The following is a 22,172-nucleotide window of genomic DNA, read 5'->3' on the forward strand; positions in this document are numbered from 1 at the left end:
CACTGGGATATAATATACAGGTGTTAGTCACAGACGCCATCCAAATGATGCACCGTTGATGATAGTAGAACAGAAGGCAAGCAGAGATTGATCCACGTTTGCTGGCGGTAGACGAGCGAAAACAAGGGAATGATGCAAAGATGGACTAGAGTTAACGAGATGGAATATTAGGATAGCAAGAGAGAGAGAGAGAGAGAGAGAGCGAGAGCGAGAGGGGAATAATGAGATGATAGGGAAACCCCCAGATAGGAGGGTATGTAGAGGTAGGCAAGTGGTTATGCAGAGAGAAAGAGAGAGACACAAAACAAAGGCTTAAAAATTTCCAGACCAGACGCTTCAAAATCAAGGATTTCAAAATCGCTATAAGAAACAGTAGCTGAAGAAATCATGTAGCTTGTTGAGGTAGGTAAGTATTTATCATGAAAATCGTTATCGTGGGAAAAAGAACGAAGTCTTCCCATTTTGTAAGATGTAAGTAACAAACAAGCATTTCATAGCGAAATTGCTAGCTGCACTAGTAAGTCTCGACAGAGCGAGCTCCACGAAGTTGCATCCTCGCACGGGACAGTGGGGACAAGCTGTTTTCGCAGAAAGACTGGGGAGGATGGGCGCGACGGAGGCGCTGCGGCCAGCTCATAAGAGTCTGGGCATCGGTAGCCGTGGCACCGTCGATCACATAGCGGACGTTATTCTCGTCGACGCCTTCAATCTGCACACGAGGAGGCGAGGTGCCGATACTAGGAAGATGGATGATGTCGTCATCACTGTCCTCGACAGACATGCTGCTTCTGCTATCCTTGGACGGTGTAGAGTGTGCCTGCATGCAGTAAACGGTCCCGTAGGCGCTGGAAACCGGGGTGGATGAGCGGGTAGCCGTGATGTTGGGGGTAGAGGCGGCGTGGATCTTGGTGCCAGATTGGTCCTTGCCAGCCCGCATAAGAACATCCATGTATGTAAGCTGGTCTTCAGATGCGGTTTGAGGCACGGTGCTCTCCTTTGAGCGTTGGAGATCGGCTAGAAGATTCGGTGATGGTGCTGGGGCATCGGTGTGCCTGCGTCGAGTGGGCGAGCCAGAGACCTTGCGGAAAAGGCGGTCGTAACCCTTTGAGGATACGCTGGTGGAGATACTGCGACTGGATTCGGAATCTCTCTTGTGTTTCTTGAAGGAGCCTTTTCTCATGATTTTAGAGAACTGGCCTGCCGAAGCACTACGATTCAACGCTGGGCGAGCAGATTTGGCGGATGAGTCCACATCTGAAGGTGTAAAGAGGGGTCCAGCGGCAGCAGGAACAGGCACGCGCTTGAAAGCATCGTGAGAATTGATCTCGCGGACGATTGCATCTTGTAGGGATTCATAGGTTGGATGAGGACTCAAGGCATGAGTAGACATGTAGGCTTTGTTAAAAAGGTCCATCATCTCAGACACCTTGAATCGGGGGGAGGGTGCAGCAGAAGTTGGCGTTTGCACGGGCAGTGGACTATTCATGACCTCTGCAATGCTAGGCGCTCGCTTCTTATCACTGCTAGATGGCGTGGGAGGCTGGATAGCGCAATGCCCTATCTTCGACCTGCCCTTGGAAGCCAAACGAGTGTTGATCGATAGATCTCGAACATTCCTCTTTGACGATGATCCCGATGAGGGAGGCGGGGAAATACTTCTCAGACCCAGTGAAGAACTGCGAGCGGTTGGGGAAGGAGGTTGGAGAACAGGTGGGGGCGTCTCGGGTTTGCTGCCATTATCACTCTCGACCTCATTACCCCCACTTAATGGAGGGGGCAAGGTTGGACTGTCTGGCAGAGGGGTATTGCTCCATCGCCTGCCTTGTTTGTAGGCCGGTGGAACGCCTAGGCGTTGAATAACTGGAGACGGGGCCTCTTCATCTGCAGCATCATCAGCCTCGGCATGCAGACTTGGCGCAGACTTTTGTAGACGAAGATGGTTGCTAGAATCCGAAGCTCTAGAAGCCGCATCATCTGGCGATGAACGATTGCGCAGATCTCCATCTGAAGTCCAATTGGGTTTCCTCGGATTGCGTTTCTGTGCATCCGGGCTCAATTTGCGTACTCTGCCAGGTGCAGGAGGGGAAGACCGGGAACTCAATGCAGACAATGAACGAGTTGGGGCCGCATATTTGGCAATATTCCTGTCTGCAACGTCCTCTTGGTATAGTGCAGACAATATTCGAGAGTTTGCAAATCCGTTTCGGTGTTGTATCCGAAGAAATCTTGTCATGTTGCGCTCTGCAACATCTTCATTGTATGGGCTGGCAGGTGGTGAGATAGGAGAGGGAGTGGTGGGTTCTTGCTGATAGCGCTCTCGGGTTGCTACAGCAGCCATCAAATCGATATGTCGACAATTGGAAGCCCTCTGAACTGGACGGTGACCCGGTACATTGGGCGCCAAAGAACATTGGGAAGAAAGCGGCCTCTGGCCCAGATGCTGGTGTAGATCTTCGAATTGTTTTTCAATCTGCTCAAAATGATGAGAGACATCTAATGATTGTCCTGCTTTAAGAACAGGGGACGGAAGTGCCGGTGATGGAGGAGCTGGGTATAGGTGACCAGGATCAAAATGAGGTTCTCTAGGAGATTCAGTGCCGAAGTACGATTCGTCTGGCGCATATTCAGGACTGGTTGATGGCCGAGACCTGGCATTTCGATCTAGCTGAAAGAGCTTCAACCCAACCATTGCGAAGTTGACTAACTTGTGATCTCATGCGCAAGGAGTTTTTTTTTTTTGTGGTTGTGGAAGGGCCTGGTTGGGGGCGCACACAAGACGGCACAGAAAACAAAAGTGACGTCGGGGGAAAAAAAGTGCCCCCGAGGGCTTAGACTAGCAATTGGTGGAGGGACTAGACTAGAGGCCGTCACGAACAATCCAACAAGTGCACATAATCATGACAGCATTACACTGTCAAGATCGAGAGACCGACATACGGTTGCAAGTTCATACTGGCTAAGTATAAAAATGATGGGAAAGGGAGAAAGAAAGCAGAAAAGGCGAAACACTTTCTGTACTCTATAATGTAGCGGAGACTTACCTTGTCAAGCAACAGGTCTGCAGATCCAATACCCTTTCAGAGTCTGGATCAGGGGGGGGGAGATTGTGACCCGGTCTTCTCCATGATCCGTCGCCGCGGGCACAGATGGGGCGAGATGCGGCGTGACGGTTCGAACGCTAAGCAGTTAAGAGTGATCCATTTGCCGCGTCTCGATTTTGACACACGAACGGTTTTCTTTAATTTGCCCTGGGTAAACTCAAAATGCCTGATTTCCCGTGTCCCCCGATCTCAAGGTTTGCTGGACTTTCTTTCTGCAGCTTGTTATTTTGATTTCTGGTTGCCAGCTCGACAGCTGGGTCTCGAACTGGGTCAGAATATGCAGCTAGCAAATCCTTTCTCCAGAAAAACGTCCATAATGCATCTGTAGCCTAGTTGTAGACAGCTTGCCGCCCCAGTTAAGGGGGATCCACAGTACGACAGGATGCTTGAGCCGAGAAGCCCCCCAAAAAAAACATCAGGAAGCGAGGTTGTTTGTTTGCTACTCCATATGATATTTTGCCTCGGAAACAGGCCGCATCAGCTCCAGTGCGCAGCCTCGATCTATTCCAATCAACGATCCTGGAATGGGAATCAAATGCCGGATCCAGATCCAAGTGGGAAACAGTCCGATAGACCGAGGAAAGTGAACAAAGGGAGGAAGCAGGGAGATGGAGTCTCCAATTTCCCTTGCTGTTGATGATTGGTGTGACGAAGGGATCGTCAAGTAGCAGAAGTGGATCCTCCTCGTTCTTAGCGGCACGAGCCCGCGAACCGAGTCAAGATTTTGAATTGATGGGCTGATCCGATTGCTGGAAAGCTGGCACGATGGAGTTAAGGATCCAGAGTCGTGGATACTGAAAAGCACAAGAAGAAAGAAACACGTAAAAAGATCCCAACAATCAATTGATCAGAACTAGGTGGAGGTATGAAGTACGGATACGGGAGGTTGATGTAACTAAACTAGTTATGGATTTGGAATAAGGATGACAAAGAAATCCCGATCGGGATATGGCACGTTCAGGGGGCAGAAAACCCAAACACTAGTCGTCACTCAACAGAAATGATAATTCTCATATATGTAAATAATAAATATGAGCATTTGAAAGAAGGATCCGCTTCTCAAGCTGCATCCGACTTCCCCGGTTCTAGGCTGTACATCATTCCTTTTTATTCTCCTAACTCCAATTTTACCTGTTTTTTTTTTTTTTTTTTCCTTGATTTTTTTTCTCTCTCCTATAGTTAAATATAGAGAAGTCAAATTTCGGTTCTACAGTAGATCATGCCACAGGTTTTCCTTAGTAGATCCACCAAATCTCACACCTTGATCGATCGATTCCGATTCCGATTTCGATTCCGATATTCTGACCCTGTGAAATTCTTTTCCTGAGCACATTTTCAGACCATGAATGACCTATGACTATAAATGTACTTGCTCCGCTCACCGCTGCCAAGTTAAAGCGCATAGTGTAGATCAGTCAAAGTTAATTTCTTAGACATATACTGTATAGTAATATGCTTCTGTTCATCATGTATTAAAAACCCCACTGGATCCATGGTTGAGTGGTTTTGCCCCTCTTCAAATGCTCTTCATGTTTCATGCCTTACCAGATACGGTCGGGCCCGAATATCTTTTGCATGTACTTTTATCTGGTTTTTTTTTTCTTTGATTCTTCTATGCGCACGTGCTTAATATGAAAAATAAACCTCTTGTGGCACGTGACCATTGGGCCCTTATCGCTCTTAGACGACATTTAGCGAACGATGAAGGAACATCGTCATTAAATCCCAAGGCTGGCACAGTTCATGAGAATATGAGGATACATGTTGTATCTAGCAGATCGTCTTTTCCCACATGATGTACCAAGGCTAGGTACCGATCGAATGAGTGAAAAAAGAAATTAGGGTAGGAGCAGGCGGTTCATGAATCGTACGTATAAAAATTATCTTTAAAAGTCAACAAGTCAAACTTTCCATTTGAATATTCCAACACCCAAGACATGGATGGTGGTATATAGATGCGCGAGTGGTGACATCAAATGTATGGTCTACAAGTATACTCAAGTGCTATCCATGCACATCTGGGGTAATTGGCCCTGGGAAGCTCATGAGTCTACCTCGTTGAACATTTGAACCTGCTCGAGGATACTACCTAACCCTGACCTCAAGCTACTATGTAGGTATGTACCTAGGTATGAAAAGATCTCAATTGAAAGAGAAAGAGAGGATACCTATGTGGAGGAAACATGAACCTTCAACATTAAAAGTCCAATTATTCATTACATCCAGATTATTTTTCTCAAAAAGAGGCTAGTTTCCTTCAATGTTGTCTCGTACTATCCAGACATATGGAGAGTGCACCTGCGGGTACTTCCATTGGAAGTTTGCATGTCTGGTATCTGCACAGCCAACTAACAAGCTCACACCTCGTCAGGTTCGCCTTGATAGTGAGACAGAGCATACTCATCAGAGCTTGGCTCAGCAGGAGGCGTGGGCTCAGCGGGAGGCGTGGCTATCTTTGCCTTCCTAGTCGCTTTTTTCTTGGGGATTTTTTCCTCATCTTGCTCGCTCTCCACGACAACAGAGCTCCGCTTGCGTGGCTTCTTTGGTGTTGGAGTTGGGCTATCCGAAGGAGGGTTACTCCCCTGGTTCATTGGGGAACTGCCCACGTTAACACCGGCGTCCTGCATCCTCTTTTTCAAACGGTAAAAGCGGCAAAAGACAGCAGATCTAGATAGGCCAAGATTGCTAGCGACAGTCTCCCAGTTAACCTAATAAATTATCATTGTCAGATGTGAAGCCTTGGAATCAAGTGATTGATGTATTCCATAGTATCCAGCTCTTGTTAACTCACCCGGTTTGCAGAGTTACTATGGAAGCATTCCCAAACGAGACGCATTTCTTGCCCAATGGTATCCGCAGGACCAGTTGATCGTGGAAGTCCCTTTGAAGGCTTGCTTGCAGGAGGTGAGGGCATGAGCTCCTTATCCTTAGGGGGACTGGGACTCGCCATGTTGGTTTTGATGTTTTCTTGAGAAGTCCTTAGGGACGCCTGATGGATGTTAAAAAAGCCAAATAAAAAGTATATGACTATGATTAACATACAAATAGATGAGAAGCTTTGAGTTTGAAATAGCAGATTACAAAGGTGCAGAAGGGGTATGGAAAAAGGGAATGTTGGGGGTGGGGTAAGAGGGAAAGGAAGGCGAAGATGAAGAACCTTGGAAAGACAATCAATCTTGGAGATTGATAAATGTAGTATAATGTAGTAGTGGCTACATGTAGTAACCACTCACTAGCACAATTTCACGGACTTAGTAGACAGACCTTTTGTTGATTGTAGCTAGGAGTACGTAGTTTCAATGTTTGCACTATTAGTATATCCTGGACTTAGAATGCCCACGCCTAAGTTGACATCTGGTCCCACTAACCTTGTTCAACTGACTCTAACCCTATAATAACCCCACGTCGATTCTTACAGATAGTTCTGTCGGTGCCAGTATGCTAAAGTTTGAAAAAAAAAAGTGTTTTATGATATTACCAGCATACCTAGAACATTGCTGATGTTGTTGGTTCCCATGATTTCACAGTCACAGTCACATCATAAGCATAAACAGATTGAAATCAGAGCCAATCTAGAGAAGAAAAAAACGAATGGCTTCCGACCCACCCTCCCAAGCCATGGTACGAGGTCCTATCACTCAAACATCATCGCTGGTCTCTTCCATGGCCTCTGCCTCTTCCTCCTGCTTCTGCTCGTCCTTCTGCTTCTGCTCGTTCTTCTGCTCATCGAGGCGCTGATCACCGGGGCTTTCCAGGAGAGCGGCCTCGCGATCCATGCCGGCTTTCAAATTATACCAGCGACCCTGTGCGGCTTTGTACGAAATGCCGAGTTTCTCGCCGACAGCTTTGTAGTTGACCTGCCGAGGGTTCACACCTGTTAGTGTGAAATAGGAACTAGAAAGATCAAGAACAGAGCAGATAAAAAAAAGAAAACAGGTTGCAGTGAAACTTACAGAGCCCATGAGTTCCACGCAAGCATACAAGAAATCAAAATTGCTTTGCGTAAGCAGGTTCTTCGTAGCAATGCCCTTCTTATGAGGGGTCTTGACGACCGGGGTCTTCTTGATTCTGGGGGCCTTGGCGCTCAATGTGTCCTTGGGTGTACTCTTCGCCATCGTGGTAGTGCCTTGTGTTTTGAGGTTAGAATAGCAGACTCGATGAAGAATTCGATCGATTTGTAACTTACTTGTTTACGTCAGGCGGGGTGTGAATTGTAAGAAGCCACGGAAAACAGTGGGTTCGAAAGTTGATTAAGTTGATAGTGGAAGGGAAGGACAAGGAGAAAAAACTCGAGGCTCTTATAGAAAATGCAAACAACCTTGCACAAATACTACTACTTTTGAGTATGTACTAATTAGTCATTCACGCAGTTTCATCATGGAATAATTTGTGAAACGTCACTTCCGAATCTGCGCATTTTTCCGCATCCTGTTTTGATTGACTCTCATATGCCAGATTATGCCCATGTGAACCTTTAGGTTTGTATCTTGAAGAGTGAGATACTAATCAATAAACAGAGAGGCTCATGAACTACTACCTGATAGCTACTAGCAGGTACATATTGCTGCCATAGATAGAGAAGAAAAAACCTCCAGGAATTAACAACATGTATTCTCAAGTGAGTGCTCAATTAGGGTTAGATTCTGCATTCGGTCTGGAAACCGATTTTGAAGCTTAGGCACCCTGAACGAGAGCTGACTATTTGCTCTCTTTCCGATTCTTTTTTTCTTGAAAACATCAAATGGGAAAGGTGCCAGTAAACGGCTATCTGTTTGGTTCTTACCTTAGAAACGACAACATTTGCAATAGAATTGCAGTATTTTTATTCCCTAAAAAGCCCGTTTTTGACGCCAAGATTTCCTGATAGTATCATAGAGCAAGCTCACGCCATGGCCATCAATTTGAAAGATCAAGTCACGGTATATATCAGGCGTGGGTAGTTTATCGCGTTTGCGCCGGGGCTAAACATTCAGTAAGGTGTAGGGCCTAGGTAGGGAATTCACAAACTAACATTCGAAGTGAGCGTTTGAAAATTGCGCAAAATTGCGCAAAATTGCGCAGATTAGTGAGATCAATTGATCTCATTCATGTACCGACATCCGGAGGCAGACAGAGTTGACTGGTAGTTAGAATCCGAGCGCAAGAATCAAGACATCAATATGTATTATGCTGTCAGTCAAATCCCGACAAGGCTTTATTTCCATCAATATATGTATTTGAATAAAGGGCTTCTCATAGCCCCAATAGAGATAATTCGAAGCAATATGTTTTGCAAGGCATGTCGATCCACGAGAAAAAAGTTCATTTAACGAGAGACTAAGGCTATTAGCACGTGAAGGAAGAGCGGAAAAGGACGAGAAGAACAGGAGAGGAGAACAACAAAAGGTAGAGCACGCAGGCGTGTAGGCATGGGATCAGCATCACTTCCTAGGCCTCAGGCCTGGTGACAATATGCAAGGGCCACCACCTAAAATGCCACTAACCGTAGCTTACTGCCCATCGATAACACCTCTGGGCGTTATGGGTAGGCAGTAAGCTACGGTTATACTGTAAGTGTATTGAATTCGTCTCGTGAAGTTCGTTTCAAAGCAACATAATCCACCAAGCACGTCAATTTACCACATGAAAAAAAAAAGACAATTGCCAGATTCCTGCCAAATTACCAATGGATCAATCCAAAGCCAAATTACAGTCATCAGATGTAGAACATGGTGTCCTTCACATTAGGATGAAGAACGGCATTCTCAAAGTCAGGTTGTCCGCGGCCTTCAGTCCCGGCAACACTTGCCGCAGGTGTCGAAGCCATGCTGGGGTCAAAGAGATCACTGAGGTAGCACCGCGCACGCGTACAAACCAAATCTGCATAGTACGCAGGCGGGCAGACGCTGACAGCCTTCGTTGCGCGACCGAAGAGGTAGCACATCTTATGAGTCAGATCCTGGAGAACATCGGCTGCGCCTCTGGCTCCAGCGCCGCCCGGGTTCTGGGGGCAGAAAATTTCATCCCAGACAGTGAAGTAATGGGCTGGGCGGGCAGTTCCCTGGAGCGCGGAGTGTGCCTGCAGGAAGAAGTCCCAGTGCTTGGACTCGGAGATACCACGGTCAACGACGGTACCCGGCATTGGGTTTGCCGAGCGATCAGCGTCGGCATCGGTGGTCGGGTAGAAGCGAGTGTTGTGACGCTTGCCGACGATGATAATGGACATTTTGGGGAAACCACGCTTGGTCTCAGAAGCTGGGTAAACGGCTTCGCAGGCGCGCTTGAGGAGTGGCAGTTCCTTTTCGATGACAAGGTCGTACTGGCCTTCGGAGACACCGTCACGATAGACTACAATGTTTTCCGGATACTTGTTTTTGTTGAATTTGGCCCACAGTTTGAGACGTGACTGCATAAGCACGTCGAGATCTTGAACCATTTCCTGTCGCTTCTCCTGGATGCGAACTTCGGCCGGCCACTGTGCGAGCGCGGAATCGACGGATGCCACGATTGCTGCAACACTAGGCGCGTTGCCTACTGAGCCAGGCGAAGGGTGGGTAACGTCAATGCCGACGAGCATCGTTTTGCCGTTTCCAAATAGACCGAGGTCAGAGCTTCTGAGTGTTTGATTTCCTCCGCCGAGCTTCAGGTTGATCTTCAGACCAACGTTGGCACAGTACTGGTCCTGTCCCTGGGCAAGCTTCTCAGCTTGCACATTCACATTGCGGACACCACAACGTACATCGCAGACCTGCTTGACCGTGTTGTAAAGGGTGGTATCCTTGCCGTGGAAGACACCCAGGACCATAGAAGGCTTGTAACGACCTTGCAGCTCGCGAACGGCCTTCTCGATGACCTCAGCATCATTTCTGCCATTAAGGACAAGACGTTGACCTTCCTTGGGTAGCTCGGCATCTATACCCATGCTGCGGAGTACAGATGTGAACTTTTGCAGCGATTCCATCATTTGAGCACCGCTTTGCCAGTATGTACGGGCGCGGTCGGTCGTGAGGTACAGGTATGTCCAATTCTTCAACGACACTGCCTTGGAGAATTGAATGGCTTTCATGTTCCACGAGCCGGCGGTGGTCAAAATCTCTTTTTGCTTAGCGTAGATGATCTTTGGAGGCATCAGAACACGACCTTGGACAGTGATAAGATTGTTATCAACGCGGACACCAAAGGCAGCCAATGTGGCGCTTAACGGCTCGCCAAGACCCAACATGCCCGCTCCCTTGGTCACAATTGACTCAGCATTCTGCGCAGGCTTGCGACCCATCACAGCAAACTTAAGCATGTCAGACGTCTGATTCGGGGAGAGCTTGGTTCCCACTGGCTGACCAGGTTCGACCTCACACACGTCCATAGGGAGATACATGGGGAATTGTCTGTTGCCGACATTGATAACAGGCAATTTCGGGTCCAAATCTCTTTTGTATTCTCGCTTGAAATAATCACCAACAGAGATGTACTGGCCTGCGGGGGCTGGGCCTGCCTTGGCGGGCTTTTTCCCCTTCTTTCCCTTGCCCTCGGCAGGCTGCGCAGCTTGTGCGGCTGGCGGTTTCGATCCCGGGGCTTCCAAAAAGAATTGGACGTCGAAAGGACCAGCTCCGTGACTAGCTACCTTGGGCGGATTTGTGCCGGAACGACCATCAGATGGTGATGCTAACCCGGTAATGCTCTTGCTTGGAGGAGGACGAGGCTTGCCGCTGCTCGTCTTCCGCACAAGATGAGTGGCTCGGATACGCATGCGCTTCAAAAAGGATTCCAGTCGGTAGGGATTGCGCGAATTCGTACGCATATATTCTCCAAGCACCATAGGCAGAGGGCCTTCTTGGTAGCAAGCGAGATATTTGACTTGCACGTTGAGCAAAACACGGGCGGTGGCGGCACGCACACTGATGAAGTAACCACGTAACGCCTCAAGACCACCACCAAGAGACATGCGTTCAGCAGTGGCAGGATCAAAGCTGTAATGCTTATTACCACTGAGCGTGACAACTGAGCGGTCGGTCTTTGGCTGGTGACCCATAATAATGTTCATCGCCGCCAAAATCTGCTCTTGCTGCATTAGAGGACCCTTGATACTACTCGACGACAAGTAATTAATCAGATCGGTTGGATCAAGCGTGCCCGTCGGTCCAACGGTCACGCTGTAGACCTTGGGCTCATCGAGATAATCGAATTCGTTTTCGCCTTTGTACCGCACATCGAACTTCTTGTCACTCGACAGCTTCAGATCAATGGACGAGATTAATGTAGATCGGTAGTCCGTGGCAATGTTCTTGATGTCTTTTGTGAAGTGTTCTTCCAACAAGAGTCGCACGATTTGACGCGCTTTCTTGGTCGGAATCTCCCGACCCTGGTCTTTACCGACAGCGACATGGTAGCGGAAGACCGGCTTGCCGACCGCTGTGAATGGCATGTAGTTGGCATACAGGGTAACAGGCTTGCCTAGTGTGCCATAGCCAGGACGGCTGGGGTACAGGGCTGTTTTCTTTTCTCCCACCAGGGCCTTGCTTGTATCATTTTCGACTTTTTCGACTTTAGAATCTGGTGCAGGGATTGATTTGCCCTCGCTTTAGTTACTGTCAGCATTATTTCCATCAGAAATTCGGGATCCATATTTACTGACTTGAAGATTCGCGGACCTTGGTTGCCGCCGCCTCGAAAGCCTCCACCTCCACGGCCACCGCGGAAGTCTCCACGACCTCCAGAATCCCCGCGACCGCGGCCACGATAATCGCCACGGAATTCTCCCCGTCCTCCCCGATCACCTCCTCTGCCACGATAGCCTTGGGAATCACCTCGGTCTCCACGGGATCCTCCACGAGATCCTCCTCCACCACGTTCCCGGAAGGCAAGGTCGATATCCCCCCGACCGCGACCACCACCACCACCACCATGGTCGCCGCGACCGGATCCTTGGTCACCTCGGCCTCGACCCCGTCCCCGACCACGCGGGTTATCAGACATGATTATTGATGGATGGGAATTTGATGAATAGAGGAGTTTTGCCCATGGAAGAGAAAAGAGATGAAGGAAATCTACTCCGGAGTACAGGTAGGGAAAACAGCCTAGCCTTATAGGTGTGAAATGGGTCCCACATGTGACATGATGATCCGTCTATTTGGGCAATTACGCAGCATTTACGGTTGGCTACACCCTGTCATAAAAAAGCCTTGGGCTTTGTTTGATGGGGATTACAAGTCCCAATCTTTACCAATCAGAGAAAGCCAACAGCCCAGTGGGGTAGCGGTGTGTGATGTATCCAACAAAGGTAAACAAAGAAAATGAGGCTATGGTAAATGATTGGTAAATTAGATCTTAATCCCTCAAGGCTCAAACGAACAGTGCAAGGGATGCGGACTCCATTCGACCGTACAAGTCTGACATGCGAGTGTACTAAGTATTCCAATGCTTGAATTGGTATTTTTCTCTCTGGAATACACAGCCGTGACCCAGACACAATCCATGACAAACAACTGCGTAAGGAAGCGGTCACTCACACCAGTTGACCAGGACCTTAAAATGAACAAGCCCCACACTCAAAGAAATATCAAGGTATTCACACCTCCTCAGCAATATCTAGTCCTGAGCTCTTGGTCTCATTGGCTTCATCACCTTCGGCCTCGTCAAGAACCTCATCATCGGCCTTAAACGAATTGCCATAAGAACCAGGGTAGCGCTTTTGAATACGGCAAAAGCGCATATAAGCGGCCCCTGTGGTGATGTTGAGGTTGGTCGACACCGTTTTCCAGCTACTACTAGTAGGCTAATCGAATACATTCAGTAAAATAGTAACCCATATAAAGACATAAATAGATAGCTACATACCTTGGCACCTTGCATAACGGCGTTGATCACTCCGAGGAGGAACTCGACATCATTAATTGTGCGCTTCGAGTCGGCAGATGAATTCTTCTTAGAGGGAGCCATTTTGAAGGATGTCTGACTATGAGAATGTCAGCGCCTAGGGCTTAATTTGAGATACATGATCCAGGAGCGGTTCATATACAGGAAGCTTGATAGAGTAAGACGTGCAATTCGAGAAAAGAAAGAAAAGGTAGATAAAGGATAAAGATAAAGGTGATGAAGAATGATGCCAAAGGTTGAGTGAATTGCTTTGAAGTGAAAAGTGAATTGCTTTGGTGAAGAAAGCCAGGACAGAGTGGAAGAAGACAGAGGTGAGTATGAGATATGAAGAAAAACACCCAAGACCGTATGCCATGTACGTATTAATCGATTAGCATTTCCAAGCACTGGTGACCTTGTTAAAACTTTGGAGACTAATAGTATTTGCTTAGACTTCCGGAAGTACAGATTTCATTGCTTCATTAATGTAATGCTTAAGCTGCTTTTTAACATTTCACGGCCTCCAAGACGGACTCCCGAAGTGCGTCCCCAAGAACAGAGTGGGCTCCTCTAGCTGCATCCACAGCCCCATCTATTAATGCTTCATGAGCAGTTCGCTCATCTCCCTTCTCCAATAGAACCTTGGAGCTGTCTCCCTTAAGCCAAAGCTCTGTAATCTCATCCCGAGCAGGCATGTAAGCTACCACACACGCAGACAAGATTGAGCGATGCTCAGCCGGGTCCGTATCCAGCATCAACCTGGGAGAAGAGTCACCGGAGTCATCTGAAACCAATGCAGCCACACCACCAGCAACAATGTCCAGGCAGTCAATATGGGCATCGGCAATGGCCGCTGATGCAGCAGTAATACACCCAGCCAGTACATTCATCATACCCCACGACGCATCGTGTGAATCGGGGGCATCAGCCCACCAGCGATCATCCTCAGCCTCCAGGATAGTGATTGTCAGATCGATGCCAGACTTGGGCCAGCGCTCAGCAATGATTGCCCCGCGCAAGGCAGTCTCCAGATGGACGCCAAGATCACGCTCGCTTGCATCACGGATGTGTCCCTTCCTCTTGCGAGCCGCAAAGGGTGCGTACTTGACATGTGTAGTGAGAACAAGATTGGGAGAGAAAGCCGCTGATCTAGGCAATGGTTTTGGGCCATGGACTGTGCAGGCGAGTTTCAACGCGGATGAAGGTGGGATCAAGGATTTGGGGTTGGAGCGCGCGGCAGCAAGAGAAGCAGAGGGTTGGAATTCGAGATATGAAGAGCCGGAGGCTGAGGGGATAAGACCCGTCTTCAAAACTGGAATGTTTGTTAGCCTTGATTATTTGCGATAGGAAGCTCAGCGGCTCATACAGATTTTCCGGAGCTCGGTTGGTTGACGCTCGCGGCGGGCTCGATCCGCGGCGCTGCTGGATTCAAGATGCGATGCAAAGACCGCTGGCCGGGTACCCCCAGGCGGGCCATTGATTCTTCGTCGGTCGTTCATTTTGAATTGAGTGAGAGGAAACTTGAAGCTCTAATCTTGCGGCGTTGCGAGCCTAGAAACGGAAATCTTGGTGTTTGCAGTGTTTGCGCGGGGCCCCACTCCAGATTTTCAGCTTTAAAAGAAAGATTTTGAAACTTTTTTCTTTCTCTCTTTCCTTCACACACCTCAACCTTGGCTTCTCTCAACAGAATCCTTCTAATGTGGCTGGGTTTCTCTTGAGTTGATCCAAGGTTGAGCTCGAAGATGATATGGTAAGTGATCAATTATCCTGATATCTCATTTTCACCCAATTCCCCCAACCCCCCTGTCTTTATGAGGAGAACCTACCAAATTATCTGTTCGACGACAAAAAATGGGTCATGAACAACATGCACTACCATCTGATTGACATTCCTACTTCTTTATTGTTTTTATCAATACCGTCCTTGTTGGCTTGAAGCTTACAATGATTCAGACAGGAAATCTCGGCTATTCGACTAACATGTGTGCCTCGCCTAAGCCAACATTCTAGCTAACAGGTAAGCTTTGCTTTTTTTTCTTTTCTTCCCTCTGACCCCTTTCCCCACTTTTCGTGATGAGAATAAATTTTTCAGTTCTGCTTCTGCAAAAACTTTGAAGATAATAAAAATACTTACCAAAACTCCTGATCGTGTCATTTCACACTCATTGTCTTGCAATCTTTTATCCTTGATGAATCAAGTACTGACAATCTCCAAGTAAAACATCCAGGTCATTTCAGTTCAGTACGTTGTTTCTCCAGACTATCTATCAGGTACGAATATGATTTTGTTTTTCATGCATATATGCATTCCTCAACTTTATGATGACACCTAGTCAATCCATTCAATGATCTCTTTTGAGAACCGACCCTCGGGTACGTAACCGCATCTTTCTGCGGCACAATACAGCTCACGATCCATGTCTTTGCGACTCCCTTATACTGGACCTTTGATGTCTGTACTTCGGTACGGATGTCATCGGGAGGAAGGTTGTGGAGCACCGGATTGACGTGGGCTAAGTCGTCTTCTGGTGCCAATGATTTGTGTTGGTCTACTATGCTCGGCTTGTGTTGGACTTGATGGCTGGGCTGTCCGTCCGTCTTGGAAGGCAGTTTCGGTTTGACGGGCCAGCAGGGGATGGGATGAATTAAGACGGCTGCCTGATTATAATTTGCAACTTTGCAAATATCTATTGTACTTTTTTTGTGCGATTGATGCTAACTATCTGTTTGCAGTCTTTGATTGTTATCTCTTCTAAGTCTTTACTATATAATACCAATGAAAAACATAATAAACCATCATAATTGAATTCTGAAGCAAGAGAGTAGACTGATACCAAGGCTATATGCATGTCAAAAATAGCAAGAGTGAAGAAACGTTTGAAGGTGAGGTTGTACATGAGCATGCTGGTGTGGCGCGAGGGTCCTCATAACCCCCCGGGTCCCCAGCAGGCCAAACAAACAAAAAATCCTCCCACCCCTTCTAAAACAGCCATGGGAATCTCACAGGAAAACTCGAAAACATATCAATAACCATAAAATTCTTTTATTCTTTTTGTTTGTGGACAAAGGCAACATGAAAATATAACCGTGCGAATGAGTCTGTTCTCGAATCATCGCCGTCTATATTGAACTGTTGTCCATCGGAATCGAAGAGCCGGCGGTGCCTAAGGAGATGACCCCGGTGAAACTTGGTCCTTGACATCGACAGGTGTCGACCTACCATTGGATCGGGTCATGCTATAGGGAGCCTAGAAGATGGTGGGTTAGGATCAGTGTGATGTTTTTTTTGGCACCAAAAGAGAACCAAGTACTTACAAGAACCTTTTTGGCGTTGTATATCCGCCAGGCGAGATTCAAGACATTACCATCGGCCTTGACAACCTCTGGTGCCAACTCAACACCGAACCTGTGAGATCGAATGTTAGACAGAAGCTATTGGACAAGAGGACAGGGGTACACACATCTGCTGAACGGCAAATACAACTCTTTTGGCAAATTTGCCATCTCGTTCGACAAGATCTCCGAATTTCTCATCAACGGTCTCGGGTGCAACTTCGGGATCGCGATCGAAGCAGTTGCGAACGACAGGGAGGAGAGCCTTCTCAACTGCGCTTTGAACAACCCCACCCGCTTCAAAGGTGTCGAGCTCGTCGTAGTGGCGGATGCGAATCTCAAAAGGTCGGGAAATAGACATGACATTGTGGACGCCGTTGTGGTGGTAGCGCAATTCGAAAGCACCTTGAGTCCAGAATAGCTTATCGCCCGAAAAGAGGATCTCTCCAGACGCAAGTTCATGACCATCGGGACCCTTCTCAGAAGACTTGATGACCACGTCACTGGTAATAATTCCCTTTTCGCAGTTCGAGTTGTCATAGGAACCCTCGTTCGTCGCGATCCAACGACCTTGCGAAGAGACACGAGTGACCTCTCGGGAAGTGTTGTCCGTGACGCGATACAGACCAATCCAATCCTTCTTGCTGTGATTGAGTGGCGCAGTCCACTTAACCTTGATTGGGGCACCATATTCAAAAGTCAAATTTTGAAGATCACCACGGCGGTCTAGAGGCATGCGTGCATTGGCTCCTTCGCGACCCTTGTCTTGCTCGGTAGTAGCCTCTGTAGACTTGGCGTCCGTTCCTTCCACCGACAGTGAATAGTCCCGAATATCGTATCCAGCCAGATCTGCATCAATGCGAGAAATGGTGATACGAGCCGGGTATTTTTGGAAGAGAGCACTAGTATCTTTGACGAATGTGTTGACACCAGCAGCAAGTTTTGGGCGAGCGTTGTCGAGAAGCTCCTCAATAAATTCGTAGGAGTCGTCAAACATCTTGTCCACACTACCATGCAATTGCTTGAGCGAAGGTGGTAGGGATTTCTTCAAGTTCTTGACGACACCACCATCTTGACGCAAGCTTTGGCCGTAAAGCTTCTGCATATGAGGCCGCTCGACGAATTGAATGAATGCCAGACTCAGGATATGGCTCACCAGGGCCAAGAAGGTGATTCCGGCACTGCTTGTGATGAGAACCGCTCCCCAGACGCCAGCTAGACCCAGTACACGCTCGGGGTTGTTCAGGAAGCGATATATTCCGTTGTAAGTCAATTTGGGGGACTCGTCGAAGAAGAAGTCACCAAAGAACCAGCCGAATTCACCGAGAGAGTCATAAATACTGATCGAGGTCCAGAGTTGAAGACTAATCAAGCCGACTCCGAGGATATGACGGAAGAGTACCAGACCGTAGTTCCAGTCGCTTGGGAAGGTGTACATCTTCCACACCGCGGCGATAAAGCTGGCATAGCACATGATCATGCTCAGGTGATATGTGCCCTTCCATTGGTTCCATGCCTCCTGGGGAGTCTCACCGAACTTGAGAAAGTGTCTCGTCCACGCCTTGTCCCTAGATTGGTTGTTGAGAAGAAGTCCAATGCCTATAGAATACCATACGCGCCACACAAGAGCGTTAACCACGAAGAAGAATTGATACAATGGCGTCGAGGGACTCAAAGCAGTCACTGCGAATACAAGTAGCTGCACGAGAATTATCGAAGAATCGGTGGTTCTAAAAAGGTCCAAGTTGCTCAAGCCCAGCAGGTTGTGGACCGAGGGTGGTGGTTTGGCCGAGTACGATGAAGACGCATTGGGGAGAATTTCCTCAGACGAAGTTGGTGCATTTGGGGTTGTCGCAGTCGGATTTGTCGCTGATGGGGAGTCTGGGAATGTAGGCAGGCTGCTTGTCGAATCCGCTACGACCGAGCGCTTGCGAGGCCGGGGCGGATTGTAAGTCTTGTCGATGTGTGGGTTTTCGACAAAGACAAGGAAGGCGAATTGAGCTGCATGGGCAATAATGGAGATGAACAGGACTTTGTAGCTCGCGGCCATCAGGGAGATACCGTAGTAGCCTGCGTAGCCGACCGAGTACATGGGGTGGGGAGCCATCTCGAATACACCATCAAAGGTTAGCTCTTGGTCGATGAGGTAGAAGAAATCCCCCCAGTACCAGGCATAATCCTTGACTACTCGATGGGCGTCTAGTTTGACCCAAAGGTTGAAAAGCACCAGCACGATGCCGGCCACCCACCGAAGGACAGTCATGACCAAACTCTCATCGATGGGACGGTGACCGCAGGCGATCGCAAAGAGACAGTATGAGGTGAAATCACACATGAGAATCACATCGACTAGACGGCGGAAGACGAGCCAGGTGTTGTATTCAATAGGTGCAGTTTCGAAAGAGTAGTCGTGAGGGATTTTGGTCTCCATCTCCCGCTTGATCCAATTGTATAGAATAGGGTGCGGGTTGTCTCCAGTAGCGGGATTGACAAAAATCTTTGTCTTCTCTGCCCATCGAATCATAGTTCTGTTGTGCGACTGGTTATGCAGAAGCCATCCAATCCCCACATTGTAACCCGCTCGCCAAAACAGGTATACAATCGCAAAGACCGGAATTTTGGCACTTGCAGGAAGAATCCAGAGTAACCAAATATGAGCGACCAGGAGGACGATAACCACCGCATCAGACAAATTCTTAGGCTCGGATGGGGATAGAAGCTGTGAGACCATGTCATGGGTTTGAGGCACGGTGAACACTGTCAAAATGCGATCGACCGGATTAGCGGGGAAGCTCCACACGGGGACAAAGGAAAAGCATCATCATAAGAGATGGGGGTATTCTCGAGGGGATAACCCTCCAGAATTGAGAGCATTGAGCTTGTCGCATCGAGGCAATTCCAAGGGCAAGAGAATAAAGGAGATCATACCAGTTCCATCCGGGGTGCGACCAAAGGTCTTCTTGTCCTTTCCGTCCGCATCCTTATTTTCCAGTTCAGCATGAGAAGCTAAAGCATCGCGACCTCCAGTTGAATCAAGGTGCGACACATTTCTCTCCCTCAGCCCATCTGGCTGCAGGGCAGTTGAATGGCCCTGATCCATGATGAAGTTGTTCAAACAATCAAAGCAAAGTGTTGGGAAAACAAGAATCTGAAAGGCGATCTCAGAAGCATGTGACAGTGGGACCCTCCCAACGTGGTCTGTTTGCAGTATTTGTTATGTTAGTAGCAACGAGAACTTTTGTTTTCTTAGAACCTTTCGGATTTTTTTCCTGGGAGATATCCTTTGATCTATGTCTTTGATTCTTTATTTGAATTATTCCAAAAGGAAAATTTCAGGGTGTGTGGGAGTGGGAGGTATTTATGTGAATGAGTCTAACCATAGTGGAACAGTGGAACCCCATGAGCCTCGATTTCGCCAGCGCGTCTCCCATAGGTGAACCTGTACAAGAGAGTTAGTGTCTGCGGGCCCTCGAACGAAGCAGAAGAGGAAAGAACCGGAATCGATCCCGTTTCCTTTGCTCTCAACAGAATTATGGCTAGCATGGCTAACTCCTCTAGCCTATTGTATGTTCTCTGGGATCAAGTATGACACCTCTCCCTAACTTGCAACTCTTTTGACACTTCCAGACCTTAGCCATTCTCAGCACGGGTTACACGTTGGCCAAAGCGGAGGAAAAAGCATGCGGTAAATGCGGATACCAGCAACTGTGCATTACTCCGCTGTAACTTTCATGCAGACTGAACCCTATATGGTACTGGTGCAATAGGATTATTATTCTGGCGTAGTCACGAGAAAGGGTACAAGGGGTGCACATGTGGGAAATAAAGGGATTCCGGGAGTGGAGACGCCGGTGACCTTCAATGTTGGAGGATTGACATCATCTCAACATTGGTAGTTGACATGGTATTTGGAAAAGAAATCCCCGTAGTAATTATTTAGCATGTAGCAATATTGTTGTTGATAATAGATATCACTAGAAGCTAAAGTCAAACATGGGTTTCCATCGACCAATGATATGATGCCGGGTATATGGCCAGCTTCGTGTACAACCGTATCGGACGTTTGTGTCCCACACGGAATCGATTTCCAAGATTACAGCACAAAATCAAGATTTCCTTAAGGTTCTGACGAGCCTTCACTGAAGAGGATTGGTACCTGCACCTGATCCGAATGATTGGACTACACAATACCCTTACACCCTAGCCGAGAGCAGGGATGTTTTGTTGACTAGTGCGGGGCCAAGGCTACTTCAGGCTGGACAAGGCAATGCATTGATACTGCAGGTCGCTTTCTATAACCGATGCATTTATGGAGTAGGTGCATAAATGTCGGGTAAGACGTTTCACGAATGCATGACTGACCCCTCATTACTAAGTTGCACATGTAAAGAGAACAAGGAAGGAATGTGAAGTGATTCCCCTCATATGTTGATCTGAAATATTCTCTACTACTGTCAATAGATGGGTGATTCATGATCGTCCAGATAAATTGAACTATTCAACTTTATCTCTCTTCCAGATTTAATTTGCAATTGTCCATCATGCTTCTACTATTATCCGATTCCGATGCAAACACCAATCGCGGGGGATCGGTTAGTCATCACGCTTATCAAGCACCTCCGCCACCTTAGGGAATTTCTTTCTGAAACTTTTGACATTACACCTTCTTAAACTTCCCTGAATTACATACCGTTATGGCACCTTATGTGGAGGAGCCGAACGACGAGGCGTCCTTTGCGCCTGCCAAACCAGCTCCCAATCTGGTAGCCCCAGAGCCAGGTACGTTTTGATCTTCTGCGGGGAAGCCGCTTCAGCGACAAAATACTAGATACTAACGAGTTTGCTATATAGAACACTGCCCTGGTCCCGAGTCCGAGAAAGCTGGCCAAGGTGATGCCTGCGCTGGCTGTCCCAATCAACAGATCTGTGCCTCCGCGCCCAAAGGCCCCGACCCCGATATCGCAATCATCACCGAGCGACTCTCTCAGATCCGACACAAGATCCTCGTCCTCTCCGGTAAAGGTGGAGTAGGAAAATCTACCTTTTCGACCCTCTTATCCCATGCTTTCGCCGCAAACCCAGAGTCAACCGTCGGAATTATGGACACTGATATCTGTGGCCCATCTATTCCGAAGATGATGGGTGTGGAAGCAGAGACTATCCATATTAGTAACGCGGGTTGGAGTCCGGTGTGGGTGACGGATAACCTGGGTGCCATGAGCGTGCAGTTCATGCTACCCAACCGTGACGATGCCGTCATCTGGCGCGGACCCAAGAAAAACGGTCTCATCAAGCAATTCCTCAAGGATGTGGACTGGGGCGAGCTGGACTACCTGATCGTCGACACCCCTCCTGGAACCTCAGACGAGCATCTGTCGGTCAACTCTCTGCTGAAGGAATCTGGGGTTGATGGTGCGGTTGTCGTCACTACCCCGCAAGAGGTTTCCCTGCTGGACGTGCGAAAAGAAATCGACTTTTGTCGCAAGGCAGGTATCCGTATCCTCGGTCTCGTCGAGAACATGTCCGGATTCGTGTGCCCAAGCTGCACACACGAGTCGCAGATTTTCCGCGCCACGACAGGTGGAGGTCGCCGGTTAGCAAAGAAGATGGGGATTCCGTTCTTGGGAGCTGTGCCTTTGGATCCCCGTGTTGGAATGGCGTGTGACTACGGCGAGAGCTTCGTTGAAAACTTCCCCGACAGCCCTGCATCCAAGGCCATTAAGCGCGTTGTTAGGGCGGTTGGTGCGGCAGTCGGAGAAAACCCGGATGACGTCCTTCCGGAGGATATTGTCGCTTGAGGCGCCGAAGTCGATTACTTTCATTATAGCGTGTTGCATCTGGTCTTGATGGATGGAACCCATCAGTGGCGTTTGGATATAGAACTTTGATTTGATACCATGGATTATA

General features: G+C 48.1%; 8 protein-coding genes across 8 annotated transcripts; 1 reads left to right on the forward strand and 7 right to left on the reverse strand.

Annotated features, from left to right (window-relative positions):
- Positions 1-514: 514 nt before the first annotated feature.
- Positions 515-2,689, reverse strand: N7466_002050 (uncharacterized protein; the record flags this gene model as incomplete). The annotated part of the gene is made up of 1 exon (XM_057161448.1): positions 515-2,689. One exon carries the CDS (start codon positions 2,687-2,689, stop codon positions 515-517), a length of 2,175 nt encoding a protein of 724 aa, XP_057024733.1.
- Positions 2,690-5,458: 2,769 nt separating this feature from the next.
- N7466_002051 (uncharacterized protein) lies at positions 5,459-6,051 on the reverse strand (the record flags this gene model as incomplete). The annotated part of the gene is made up of 2 exons (XM_057161449.1): positions 5,459-5,809; positions 5,893-6,051. The coding sequence occupies 2 exons, from the start codon at positions 6,049-6,051 to the stop codon at positions 5,459-5,461; spliced, it is 510 nt and encodes a 169-aa protein (XP_057024734.1).
- Positions 6,052-6,739: 688 nt separating this feature from the next.
- On the reverse strand, positions 6,740-7,216 carry N7466_002052 (uncharacterized protein; the record flags this gene model as incomplete). The annotated part of the gene is made up of 2 exons (XM_057161450.1): positions 6,740-6,958; positions 7,055-7,216. 2 exons carry the CDS (start codon positions 7,214-7,216, stop codon positions 6,740-6,742), a joined length of 381 nt encoding a protein of 126 aa, XP_057024735.1.
- Positions 7,217-8,796: 1,580 nt separating this feature from the next.
- On the reverse strand, positions 8,797-12,053 carry N7466_002053 (putative RNA interference and gene silencing protein (Qde2); the record flags this gene model as incomplete). Its single annotated transcript, XM_057161451.1, has 2 exons — positions 8,797-11,656; positions 11,713-12,053. The coding sequence occupies 2 exons, from the start codon at positions 12,051-12,053 to the stop codon at positions 8,797-8,799; spliced, it is 3,201 nt and encodes a 1,066-aa protein (XP_057024736.1).
- A 592-nt stretch (positions 12,054-12,645) lies between these two features.
- Positions 12,646-13,016, reverse strand: N7466_002054 (uncharacterized protein; the record flags this gene model as incomplete). Its single annotated transcript, XM_057161452.1, has 2 exons — positions 12,646-12,852; positions 12,915-13,016. 2 exons carry the CDS (start codon positions 13,014-13,016, stop codon positions 12,646-12,648), a joined length of 309 nt encoding a protein of 102 aa, XP_057024737.1.
- A 422-nt stretch (positions 13,017-13,438) lies between these two features.
- On the reverse strand, positions 13,439-14,431 carry N7466_002055 (3' exoribonuclease family protein; the record flags this gene model as incomplete). The annotated part of the gene is made up of 2 exons (XM_057161453.1): positions 13,439-14,244; positions 14,299-14,431. The coding sequence occupies 2 exons, from the start codon at positions 14,429-14,431 to the stop codon at positions 13,439-13,441; spliced, it is 939 nt and encodes a 312-aa protein (XP_057024738.1).
- A 1,665-nt stretch (positions 14,432-16,096) lies between these two features.
- Positions 16,097-19,365, reverse strand: N7466_002056 (phosphatidylethanolamine N-methyltransferase; the record flags this gene model as incomplete). The annotated part of the gene is made up of 4 exons (XM_057161454.1): positions 16,097-16,180; positions 16,248-16,338; positions 16,394-19,022; positions 19,194-19,365. The coding sequence occupies 4 exons, from the start codon at positions 19,363-19,365 to the stop codon at positions 16,097-16,099; spliced, it is 2,976 nt and encodes a 991-aa protein (XP_057024739.1).
- Positions 19,366-20,959: 1,594 nt separating this feature from the next.
- On the forward strand, positions 20,960-22,063 carry nbp35 (Fe-S cluster-binding ATPase; the record flags this gene model as incomplete). Its single annotated transcript, XM_057161455.1, has 2 exons — positions 20,960-21,044; positions 21,117-22,063. The coding sequence occupies 2 exons, from the start codon at positions 20,960-20,962 to the stop codon at positions 22,061-22,063; spliced, it is 1,032 nt and encodes a 343-aa protein (XP_057024740.1).
- Between the last annotated feature and the right edge of the window lie 109 nt (positions 22,064-22,172).

Source organism: Penicillium verhagenii (assembly GCF_028828195.1).
Source record: "Penicillium verhagenii strain IBT 33310 chromosome Unknown utg000003l_segment0_segment0, whole genome shotgun sequence".
Taxonomy (NCBI): domain Eukaryota; kingdom Fungi; phylum Ascomycota; class Eurotiomycetes; order Eurotiales; family Aspergillaceae; genus Penicillium; species Penicillium verhagenii.